Genomic DNA, 12,814 nt, shown 5'->3' with positions numbered 1-12,814 from the left:
GGTGAAGACACACCATTTCAGAGGGAGCAGGGACAAGAGACCTATTGCTCAGTATTGGAGGTACAGGCTGCCAGACTTTTGCTAAGGACCCCACCCCGCAACAACCCAGCCCCTGGCCAGGGTGACTGGGCTCTTGTCCCTGGTCACACAGCCTGCAAACCTGACACTAGCCTTCCTGGAGTTCCTATGAGTCACTAACACCTTTTAAGCTTTTCTTTTCTTCTTAAGCTAGCTAAAGAGAAAAAAAGGAAAAAAAGTGGTTTTAAGAAGACTGAAATATAATTTGCATACTATGACATTCAATTCACCCTTTTAAAGTGCAAAATTCAGTGTTTCTAGTATATTCACAAAGATGTGCAACCATCACCACTATCTAATTCCCAAACACTGCTATCGTCTCCAAAAGAAGACATCCATTCACTAGTGGTCACTTTTCACTCCCCTCTCTCCCAATCCCTGCAACCACTAAGCTACTTTCTGTCTTTATGCATTTGCCTGCTGTGAACATTTCATAGAAATTGAATCGTATAATAGAGGCCGTTTGTGTTTGGCTTCCTTCGGTTGGCATAATGTTTTCAATCCATGTGGCTGCAGGTATCAGACACCTATAGACATCAGAACTGTATTCCTTTTGAGGGCTGGATGATACTCACTATACTAACATATCGCACTATGCTTGTCCACTCATTAGTTGATGTACACTGAGGTTGTTTCTGCTTTTTGGCTATTATGGGAAATGCTCCTATGAACATTCAGTTTTCTGGGTGATATACATAGAAGTGGAATGTCTGGGTCATATGGTAACTGTACCTTTAATTTTTTGAAGAACCAGAGAACTGTTTTCCAAAGGGGTGGCAACATTTTGCGTTCCCACCAACAATAGATGAGGGCATCTAGCATATATAGGGTATTGTATAGTCCATATATGCGGGCATGCTATGTTTTGATGGCACCTAAGACCCATCAGGAATATAGCACCCACAGCAGTTCAGGTTTGCTACAAATGCTCAGTGTGACAAGCACCCCCACACACACACACTTGCTTTCTGCCTTTATGAACCCTCAGCTTATCTCTGTGACAGTACAAGGAAGCCTGTGTTACAGAGAAAATACACCTGGATCTCATTTCAAATTGGGATGGCACCTTGGCCAATGACTAAGAAAGGAGATTTATTATTACATAAGATCTTTCTATTTTTTGTGTGTGATACTTGACTCTTTAACTCCTCATATCGCCATGCTCACCGACAGGCCCAACTACCCGTTGTTGTTGTTTTTAAGGCACTGAAAATAGCTAACTTTGCCATCCTTTCTTGCTGACTGGCCATTGGATGATACCGGGTCACGTGCTTGTGCTGATGATGAACAGGTAACAGATACTATACTTCGGAGGGAAGAGATAAGCATGTGACTAAATATCTTTTGGTTGTTCATGAGTAGGAAAACATGGTGAAGATAGCTCTTGGCATAACTCATAATGTGATCAAAGCAAGCAGATGGCTGCAAATCATCAGATCAGAAACCAACAAGATGTTTAGCCCTGAACTCTCAAGAGTTCAGGTTAGCTACAGGAGGGCCAATGTTTTCCCACATTTTTAGATCATGGTTACTTCCCCACATTTTATATTAGTTGCATAGTTAGCTCAGGCTCTCATTCCGAATAAGCCCCTTATTTTGATAATTAGAAAATAAGCCAATTTAACAATATTATATTCTGTAGGCTTCTGCACACACTCACACATGAATACACAAGCAGAATGTGCCTTTCTGGTATTAAAAAAAGAGTCATAAGAATATAAACAACATTCATTTCTAACACATTCATTTTCAAGTACTATAATACTAAAAGTAAACACTCCATTTAATTTTCTGGATTACAAGTACTGGAGAGGTTGTGGAGAAAAAGGAATCCTCATTCACTGCTGATGGGAATGCAACCATTATGAAAGAAAGTATGGTGGTTCCTCAGAAAACTAAGAATAGAATTACCATATGACCCAGCAATCCCTCTACTGGGTATCTACCCCCAAAACTCAAAAACACTGGTACATAAAGACACAGGCACCTCCATGTTCATCGCAGCATTATTCACAGTGGCCAAGACATGGAAACAACCAAAGTGTCCCTCGATAGAGGATTGGATAAAGAAGATGTGGTACATATATACAATAGAATACTACTCAGCCATAAGAAATGATGACATAGTGCCATTTACAACAACAAGTCTGGACCTTGAGAACATTATAACTGAGTGAAATAAGAAATCTGGGAAGCTAAGAACTATATTATTTCACATGTAGGTGGGATATAAAACTGAGACTCGTGGACATAGATAAAAGTGGTTACCAGGGGGAAGGGAGTATGGGAGAGGGGTGGGGAAAGGGTGTAAAGAGGACAAATATAAGGTGACAGAAAATGATTTGACTTTGGGTGGTGGGTACACAACATAATCATTAGTTCAAATGCTACAGAAATGTTTACCTGAAACCTATTGTGCACTGTACTCTTATTGATCAATGTTACCCTGTTAAATTTAATTTTCTAAATAATAAACTTTAAAAATGTTTCTGGATTCATGTTTGGTTTTAAAAACTTAATAATTGGGAAATGAAGAATACATTTCAAATTATTCAAATTAAGTAAGACATTATGTAAAAACTAAAATTTGTATTTACCAACCAAATAATGACACCTTGAGTCTGCACTAGGTTTCACTGTTTTCTATTTTAAGCACAAATAAAAACACCAAGTGGCCGCATGAAATGGCAGAATTTGTTATAAAAGTAAATATTCTTGCTCTGGCTGGTTGGCTCAGTGGTAGAGTGTTGGCCCGGTGTATGGAAGTCCCAGGTTCGATTCCAGGCCAGGGCACACAGGAGAAGCGCCCATCTGCTTCTCCACCCTTCTCCTTCTCCTTCCTCTCTATCTCTCTCTTCCCCTCTGGCAGCCAAGGCTCCATTGGAGCAAAGTTGCCCTGGGTGCTGAGGATGGCTCCATGGCCTCCGCTTCAGGCACTAGAATGGCTCTGCTTGCAATGGAGCAATGCCCCTAGATGGGCAGAGCATTGGCCCCTGGTGGACATGCTGGGTGGATCCCGGTCAGGCACATGCGGGAGTCTGTCTCTCTGCCTCCCTACTTCTCACTTCAGAAAAATAAAAAAAATAAATAAATATTTCTGTTAATCATTAATATGCAATTTTTTATCCCAAATTTTAACCATCTAGTGTTTTAACCAAGGGTATTGCAACTTCTATTTTGCCAGAGTTGATGTTTTACCACATACAGGAACTGCTATGGTGGTTAAAACAACAATGGTCCAAGTACACTCTTCCCCAAACCTAAATTTTATAAAAAGCCATGCCAAAGCTGTTGGGGGGGGGGGGGGCTGGTCATCCTAAAGCTACCCATTCCATCGGTGGATTTAGACTGCCAGAACTCTGATGCCAAAGAAAACAAGACCAATTTACAAGGGTTTGCTGAATAAGATGTAGCCTTCATCCGAAGAGACCATACCCATGGTCAGCATAGTAAAAACGTCACAATCTCTTGAAAAGATGCTTGTTTTATTTTGCTTGGCATAGAGGTCGCATGCATGTATGTATATACATCAGGTCGGGTTATTTAGAGAAGTAAGATTTACACATTTCAAAGCACACCATGACAGCATTATTGGGTTTTTTTACATTCAAACTCCCTTCTTCAGTTTCGCCTGCTTCAACGTCACCCTCACCCCTACTTCCATACGCTAAGAGTTTCCCCTAACCCTTCTTGCTTTCAAGTAGTTGGCTCTTCCTTTCTCTTCCCCGTGAGGCTAATCTTCCTAATATTTTAACACTATCTTCTTATTCATCAAAATCACTTTTATCACTGTCTGTTTCTGCTCATCTTTCCTACTTACCTTTCCTTGTGTTGGCATTTTCTTCCCCTTATCTCCTGCTCTCAACAGAACATTCCCATCTCCCCATAACCAACCAACAGGTGTTCTTTCTCGGGGTGTTAGCTCCAGGGTCTGAAAGTGTTTTAGCAAGCTTTTTCTTGTGTATTCAGCAGGAGATTGGGACCCTTTTCCTGGTTACATATACATACACATGCTCACACCCTTCACCATGGACCCAGTTCATCTTCAGTAAATGTTGGATGATGAACACTAAATACTGTACTAATCACAGAGACGTTAAGGTAGCCTGTAGATTTTCTACATCTCTCTACTGCCTATCCCACAGGGCTAAGACACAACATATAACAGAATTAATAGAAGATTTTAGCCATGCTAGGCATGAACCAATTAGCAACAGACAATAATTTTATAAGCACGAAGCATAATGTAGTTTCAAAGTCATTCACAGGATCTTGCTCTTAAAATTCACGGAGTACTCCCCCATGTCACTGAAATGAAATTATGTAGGCTGATGTTTCTGCTGGCCACATCAATAGTTAACACCTGTGGGGAAGCAAAGGAAAAGCATTGGGCTTTAGATTATTGAAATTTCCTGCTAATAAATCAGATAGGAGCCCATGGTCACACACTCCGATACTTTCCCAGTTCATTGCCTAGATCCAGACCTCACTCAGATTTTCAGGTGAGAAGGGTGTTTCTTAATTCCTTAGAGTACAAAATGTCACCCAGTGACCGGGACAAGACAGCAAGCCCCCAAATAAGGCAATATGCAGCCACTGTAGAGACACAACCCCATAGACAAATTGGAGAAAATATTCTCATTTCCATTCAACTGAGGGTGTGTTGATTATCCTGAGATCTCCACTCCAGCTAGTCCCTAGCAGAGCCCAGCTGAGAGCCAGTTAGAGTCCGCGCTGCAGCTGTTTGTTAGGCAAATCCTTTCAGGAGAATCTCACAGCATGTGCTGTCCAGGAGTTGGTTGGCAACCAAAGCGGGTAAAGTCCTTTGTGAGCTCTCGGCAAAGTTTGGGGAGTTGGTTGGCCAGAAAACCACAAATAAGAGGAAACAAATAAAAAATACAAAATGGAAGGAAGAAATTCTGTTTCAGACCTTGTACTCGGGGAGGGCTCTAGGAGGAAAATATATAGTCCAGGAAAAAGCAAGAAGCCAAGCTCACAAGGAGAGGTCCTTGACCACAGGAGAAGAGATGTGCAGGATGTGCATGAAGTCAGACTGCGTCTTGCAATCGACAGCCTTGAGATTGCGTTGAGTGACAGTGACGATTACCCCTACACCCACGGATGCCTTTGCTGTCGCTGCACTGCGAACAGGGGGCCGCAAACCTCGTAAGGATTATTGTAGGGAGAAGTCTGCACCCTGGCTGATAGTAAGATAGAGAGAGCTCTGAGAGGCAAACCCATCTAAACATGCTAGTGGCTGGGAAGAAGAAGCTCCCGGAAAATAGTGGGAGAGTTGTATGAAATTCTGTATCGCCGGAACCTCGGGTAAGTCACAGGAAACGCCTTAACCTGTTGGTGTCATGTAGCCTCCTTTCAGATAATAAGAAATAATAGAAGATTTAAATAATAAAATAATTTACATATATAAATAATAAAAGGGCAGTATGTGGTACACATTGGTTCGGGCATTTCTCACACTTCTTCACATCCGGGGTCTACCTCTTGTGAATTACTTCTACGTCACAACATCAAAGCCCCTATATCGCCGCCCCACGCTTTTCCCTGTATTATCACTTAACATATAAAAACCTATGTCTAAAGAAGTTTTACAAAACTCTCTATAAGTTCAAAATAGAATGTTCAGTGATAGAAAGTCACTGTATCATACTTTTGTCATTCATTCTTTCTGTCTTTATGGCACATGGAACAATGGGGTGGCTTTTAACTATGGTGCTGTACAGTTGATGAAATACGGTAGAGAAAGCTATTTGGGAAGTCTATCTCTGAGGTCCAGGTGAGGGAGCAAACCACCTGGTTTTACATAGCTTTGCAGGCAAGCGGCGTGCGTGGAAAGTATGGATCCAGACCCTCAGTCCCCAGTGAGGATAAGCCCGATTCCCCCTCCATCACCATGCGGTCCCTCGCCGGCACGCTACAAACAGAGGGACTGCGGGAGGGCTTTGCAGGAGATGGGGGGGGGGGCATTAGCGAGCAAACAGGCAGGCATTGCTCAAGGCAGCTCAGGGCTGGGAAATGCCATTCAGACTCTTCGCTGGGCACACACCTGGGTTGTATTATTGTAGGTGAAGCTGGGGGTTATCACCGTGCTGCTCACAGAGACGTTGACACTGGACACGGGGACACTGCCCGCTCCCCAGATCTCAAAGTAGCCCAGATTCAAAGGGTTGGCATCAGTGATGTATTTGTTGAAAACCACATGACTCTCCATCATATTCTGTCAAGTTGGAGACAAAAGAAACCAGAAAGAAAAAAATAGCAACATTTGTTCAAACTTTTTCCCACCTCTTTCTTAGGGATAATAAGCATCGTGAAGTAAGACAGCTTCAGAGTCACCATCATGTGTGTCCCTGTGGTGCTGTCATGATTCCAGGACTCTATCTCCTTCCTGTCACCAACTATCACATGAGTTTTCATTGGCTAAGAAGCACCTGCGAGGTCTCTAGCATCGCCCTGAACTAGAAGGAGACAGTCTCAGCCATCGGAAACCTCCCATGCTCCACGTGCAGAAGTCGTAAAACACACAGACCATTCAAGGCAACACGGGAACAAGAGCTGGATAACACTGAACGAGTGCGTCCATCTCTGCCCGGAATAACTTTAAGATGAACCATGAACAGGCTGAACCACGGAAAACTTCTTGGGAGCACGTTAAATCAATCAAAGTCTAGAAGGTGGGCAGTGAAAGAATTCTAGGTGGTTCTTTGTACCCTCATGATGCGCAGCATCCTACTAAGCCAGGAGAACTCTGGCTCCTCTTCGTAACATCAGTCACACTCACCCGGCTGGCAGAGAAGCGAGCCAGGTAATAGAGTCCTTTTCCATAGGTATCTGCAAACACACAATAGGAGAACTGTGATCAGAGTTAGGCTCTAGAATTGTCATTGCCTACCTGTCTTGGTTGAGAAAATAGGGGTTATTTTTTTTTCTTTACAGATTTCTATTTTGTTTAAGACCTATGTACAGAGATCAGTCAGACTGTGCCCCCAACCTCAGTTTGCACAGGACGTTTGAAATGAGTGTGTATAGACACATCTGTCCGACAGAGTCACCACACATAATGTCACCTGAATCTACCTCTCTTCCCTGTGGGCTACCTCTCCCAACGTCTTCCTAGACACCTCGGAACTTCCAGGCTCCTTCTGCATGAAGCGCACATATGTGAACATACATGCAAACAGAACAGGTCAAAAACACCAAGACTGGTGTCTGGGTCAGCTGGTCTTATGAGATGTCCAGTAATTTCTTAAATGCAATCCCTGGAGAACAAAGAGAACCACAGAAAATGCTTCTTTGTCCTTTTATCCTCAGTTTACGCCACGGGCCCAGAGAGAACGTGAAGCGCAGCGTGTCCACTAAAGGTGGGTTGACCAGAGCCTCGTCACAGGTGAGCCCAGCCCGCGTCCACCCTGCAGCTCTCTGCCTGGCCCCATGCACTCTCCTCTTTCTGATTTGCTTACCGCTCCCTCCATCAGAGGGCACTGGCTGCCCAGTAGAATTGTGCTGCCCACAAGCAAAATGTATTGATTTAAATTATGATGAATTAAAATGAAGTGACATTAAAAACTCAGTTCCGCCTGACCAGGCGGTGGCACAGTGGATAGAGTGTTGGACTAGGATGTGGAGGACCCAGGTTTGAGACCCCGACATCGCCAGCTTGAGCGTGGGCTCATCTAGTTTGAGCTAAGCTCACCAGCTTGGACCCAACATCGCTGGCTTGAGCAAGGGGTTACTCAGTCTGCTGTAGCCCCCCCAGTCAAGGCACATATGAGAAAGCAATCAATGAACAACTAAGGAACCGCAACAAAGAACGGATGTTTCCCATCTCTCTCCCTTCCTGTTTGTCCCTATCTGTCCCTTTCTCTGACTCTCTCTCTCTCTGTAAAAAAAAAAAAAAAGATAAAAAAAACAAACTCAATTCTCCAGATGCACTTGTCACATTTCAAGTGCTCAGTAGCCACCTATGCCCAATGGCTACTTTGGCCACAGAGCTACAGAACATTTCCAATCACTGCAGAAAGTTGGCTAAGGCAGCACTGGGCTGGAAACAGATAGTGAGTGATACTTGAGCCGTCCTCCTGAGAGTTCACTAATTCCTGTAAGCCCGTAACAGAAAATCCCCCCCGCGCCCCCGCGGTAGTAAACAGCACAGCCGACAGCGGCACTGTCTCTCCTACTGGGACAATGAACCGTGCAATTTGGGAATGTGCCTTTGAACAGACACCATACGGAAGTATATTTAAATCGGGTCTGAAGAAATTTTCACAATGACTCCCACAGTGGATGAGGACAGTGGATAATGGCGAGAGAGTCACAGCTAAGCTTCATTTGCGTGCAGCACAAAGATCACATACACTACGCATTACTCACTTCAAAGTGAGGGCTATCTTTAACGAATGCAGGGTTGCTTTAACACGAGAAAGGAAAAACAGGTCTCCAAGGTACCCAGGAACCTAGCTAGTCAATGGAATTGGCACGAGTCAGAGGCAACCCTTACTCACCGATGCTTTCCCCATCATCCCAGAAGAGCCAGCCTTCAGCAGTCCCCTTGTCGTCCAAGGCAACCTTGAAGCCGAGGGATTTCTGGCGGCTGCAGGCAAGTGGGAGACAGGCGTCAGCTAAAAACCCAGCCATGGGCGCCAGCCAAGGGTTTCCAGAACACGGAAAGGAAGTCCTTCATGCTCTAAAGACCAAGTGCTGGAGTTCAAGGGGCCATGATGTACCTCTGGTTCTGTCGCCGTTAGCTCTGTGGCTTCGTGTCAGGAACGAATGAATTAATGCATGAAGCAAAGGGGAGTTCCCTTTAAGGTTCTACAAGCTCTACCAGAAACTTAGCCCATCCCACTGGGTCCTCTCCCTTCCCCGTGGTGAGGAGAGACCTGGTCTTGCGGTCTTCCTTCTTCCAAGACTTAACCTCCCAGATATGTGCACCGAGAGTTCTGCTTACAAATGTCCCAAGTCCTTCTGTTGGTAACTGAATTTTTGGACTCAAATGAGCAGGGCTCTAAGAATTTGAGTTTGATGTTAGACATAGATTTTAGTCCCTGCTCATCTACCTACTAACCATGTGACTCGGAGTTCATCACACGGCCCGCTCCCCAGACAGTAATGAAGCTCATCTATAAAATAACAGTGGGGATAATAACAGTGCTTGCACCACAGGGTTTCACTTTTTTCTCTTTGGTAAGGAAAACCCCCCAGAAATTTCAGTTCTAGACACACAGCATGCATTCATTTGAGTGCAGAGTGTGAAAAGGGTTAAAAAGCAAACAAGCAAACCAACCACCAACAGAAATGTTTAGTAAAACTGCTTTTGGGCCCGAGGGGACTGCTTGCAGAGCGGCGGGCACTCCACCAGGCTCCGAGCAACCACGTGTAAGTGAGGAGGGACCTGGTTCCACCACTCACCTTAAGTGGGTGTTCTGCGCAGGCTCCTGACAGGGCAGGATGTGGCCCCCGCGGACGTGAAGATTGATGTGGTCGAGGGGGGCCGGCAGGGCCTTCCACTGCCTGCTTGCTTTAATGTCCACCCCCTGCGGCCCAGAAGGTAAGAGATAAGGAGGGAGAGAAGGGGCCACCGAACAACACACCAGAAACCTGTCCACTCTTCTGAACTTGCTGCCTGTGCACAGTCCCTGCACACGTATCCATGACTACGGCCCTCCACCATCAGGGCCCCTTGCCTAAAGGATTTCCCCAGCACCTACGACATGGGCCCACAGTGTGGGTCTCACTCCGCCCCCGTGCACCCCCTCCTCCTGTGTCACAGAGCACAACCGGGCGGGACCGTCTTGTCATGCAGGGCTTGTTGGCTCCTGGTCCACTGACCACACAGGAGTTTCTGCACCTGCTCTCCCTTCATCCGCTTTGTCTTCATCTCCCTTCACGCCACCATCCCCATGCCCGCCAGCTCAACTAACACCTTTGGCATGTTTCACAGGAAAGAGGAAAGTGAGCTCAGTTACAAATCCTTGTCTTAAACTCACTGGGTCTTCTTAGATGTTCAGATCTTTATCTTGCCTCATGAGTGACAGGGAGAAGTGCTCTCTGACCTGGAGCCATAAACCTCCATTCCTAAGAAACCATCCTTCCATATTTTCTCAAGCTACAGAGCAGGGCTTCTCCATGTTAGTTAGCACTGTGAACAATTTGTTCTCTGTTGTGGGAGCCGTCCTGTGCTTATTGGGTGTATAACAGGGACTGTCCACTAGATGGCAGTAGCATCCCATCAACCCACTGCCACTCTTGACAACCAAAAATATCTCACCATTGTCAAATGTCCCCAGATAGGCAAAATTCTCCCATTTCAGAACCACACCTTTAGAGGTAGGAGAAAAGCTACCATAACATTCCTTTGGCCCCTGATGTTCATTTTATTTATTTATTTATTTTTATTTACTAATTTTAGAGAGGAAGGGGGAGAGAGAGAGAAAGAGAGAGAGAGAGAGAGAGAGAGGAATCCTGACTGGGGATTGAACCAGCAACCTCTGTGCTTCGGGACGATGCTCTAACCAGTCGAGCTCGTTGTCCAGGGCAATAATGTTTATTTTATACAGGTTCAACCTGTACAGAACTAGGTGGTAGAAGGCAGCATGGTGACAGATAACTCATGCCCTGAGGTATACCTGCCTTAGGACTTCAACATTCACAGGACTTAATAAAAAACTCCAGCCCCCTGTCTCTAGGAATCTTCCGTTTGCTCACTGCTATCATGGGGAACTGGATCACCTTGTACGCCAATATCTTATGAATACTGGGCGTTTTCTGGGACTCAGAGTAGCCTGGAAACATTCTGCAACAGGGAATGATGTGTCCAGCCTGCAGGTCTAAATGCAACTGCACTGCTCCTGTGCACAAGGGTTGGGCCCCAATACGTCTGTGTGAGTTTTACACATGGCCTAAGACCTCACTTACCCTAGAGAGATACGATTAACACCTCCTCTGTGGGCATCTGGGCTGTAGAAGGAGATGGGGAAGAGGAGAGGAAAGGCCTAGCAGGGGAGGACGAGCAGAAGCTGTACTTGCAGCACAGTTCCCAGTGTTTACTAGTGTTGTGGTTTCACACCATTGTGAAGAGTGTTGGTGTAAGGAACAATACAAACTAACGCACAAAGACCACTCATGAGAGCCAGGCAGTGAGTGAGATGCTTCGTGTGTCATTTCACAGTTCGGTGAGGGGAGTGGAGGGAACTTGGAGGTGAGAAAACGGGTGGGGTCCAGAGCCACGGTGGGTGTGAGCGGAGGTCGGTCAGATTCCAAAGCCTGTGCACACTCCCATTTTCCCAGGTTGTGTAAAGAACAGAAAAACTCACCGTGTAGTAATCATACCAGCGGGCTCCAGGGAAATACGCAGTGATGTTTCTGGTATTCTAAAATGAAACACACACAGGTCGAGGGCTTGGTTACCTAAGGCGGGGTCACCAACTTGGTCAACACTATAGTGATGGCCTTTGACCCTCATGCTTCATGTCTCTAGAGGTCGGAACTGTGGGGGAAGCCTTCGTTGTCCCCCTACTTCAAACAGGGGAGACTGGCCTACCCCAGACTGGTGGCTTCTGTCAAGTCCTTTGGGATCCAGGACTTTGGAGAAAAATTATCATTTGCTTATAGACTTAACCCTTCTAGACTGTCCCATGAACCAGACTCTGTTATGATGATATTAAAGATGAGGGAGCGGAGGACCAGAACACTTAAGTGCTGGACTTCAGCTCAGCGGGAGAGGCAGAGATGGAGGTAGAATAAGAAGCCACATCTCAGGACCCCCCACCAGATCTGGACTCTTCTCGCCCCGTTCTCCAGGCTCCGTAACGGGGACCTCGGTCTATCAGAGGCCTCCCTACTCACAGGCTCCAGGACAGGGCTGACCAGGAGGGCTGGGCCCAGCAGGAACTGCTCGTCTATGTCCCAGGTCACCTTGTCTGACACAAACCTGGAAGGCAAGCCAAGACACCGCAATCAGGACTCCAACAGGACCCCAGGCCCAGGCCTGGAGGAAACTCCTCCAGTTCAGACCCAAGTTAGAAATCTAGCTTCTCTACCTCACGTTACCCTTCCACCTTTAAGCAGATCTACGTTCGCTTTCTACATGTCCTGTTCTTCAAAGTCCAGATATGATTGTGTTTAGACATGTTCTCACCTATAAACATCTCCATGTCTCTTAACCATGGCACATCCTAAATGCAAAAATGGCCTCCATCGCTCTGATCTCGCCCTGGGATGCCTTGTAACCTAAACTTCTATAAAAGATAGGTGGGTCTTCACGTGCCCCAATTAAAAGAAGTTGTGTTGTATCATTTTGAAAAAAAAAATTTTTTTTATTCAATAGCCTCTTATTAATGACCCAGGGTATCATTGACACTATGCTAGATAACATATTTATGTGCCTAGAGAGAGCTTATGGCAAAAGGTGATCATGTCTTTAATTCAATTTTGGAAGAACCGAAACCACATAGAGAGAAATCGCTCCCTCGTCATTTGGGTTCCAGCCAGACACTCACTCGTGGAGAAGCGGCCGCACCACCGTACTGCCCTGCGTGTGGGCCTGGTGCATCAGGGTGTAGAGATACGGAAGGAGGGTGTATCTGGTCTGCAGGACGCTTCTGGAGATATTCACGAAGGCAGTATCCCAGGACACAGGGTCTTGCCTCTGGAGGAGACAAAGGCGCTGTAGAGCTCGCCACAGGGGAGCTGTGGGACTTGAGGTGGCTGAGAATTTATT

The 12,814-nt window shown here is 45.8% G+C and overlaps 1 protein-coding gene across 6 annotated transcripts in view; it reads right to left on the bottom strand.

The window, feature by feature from the left end:
• Positions 1-3,572: 3,572 nt before the first annotated feature.
• Positions 3,573-12,814, bottom strand: part of MGAM (maltase-glucoamylase) — a 68,188-nt gene continuing 58,946 nt past the window's right edge. For all 6 annotated transcript variants that reach the window (XM_066362906.1, XM_066362907.1, XM_066362904.1 and 3 more), the window contains 8 exons: positions 12,594-12,742; positions 11,941-12,025; positions 11,409-11,465; positions 9,505-9,629; positions 8,598-8,686; positions 6,878-6,927; positions 6,143-6,313; positions 3,573-4,441 (listed from right to left, as the gene is read on the bottom strand). In XM_066362906.1, coding sequence (XP_066219003.1) covers positions 4,364-4,441; positions 6,143-6,313; positions 6,878-6,927; positions 8,598-8,686; positions 9,505-9,629; positions 11,409-11,465; positions 11,941-12,025; positions 12,594-12,742 — 804 coding nt within the window. In that variant the 3' untranslated portion in view covers positions 3,573-4,363. The remainder of the gene's footprint in view (positions 4,442-6,142; positions 6,314-6,877; positions 6,928-8,597; positions 8,687-9,504; positions 9,630-11,408; positions 11,466-11,940; positions 12,026-12,593; positions 12,743-12,814) is intronic.

This window comes from Saccopteryx leptura, chromosome 2 (genome assembly GCF_036850995.1).
Source record: "Saccopteryx leptura isolate mSacLep1 chromosome 2, mSacLep1_pri_phased_curated, whole genome shotgun sequence".
Lineage (NCBI taxonomy): Eukaryota > Metazoa > Chordata > Mammalia > Chiroptera > Emballonuridae > Saccopteryx > Saccopteryx leptura.
This window is presented reverse-complemented; position numbering and strand designations above follow the sequence as displayed.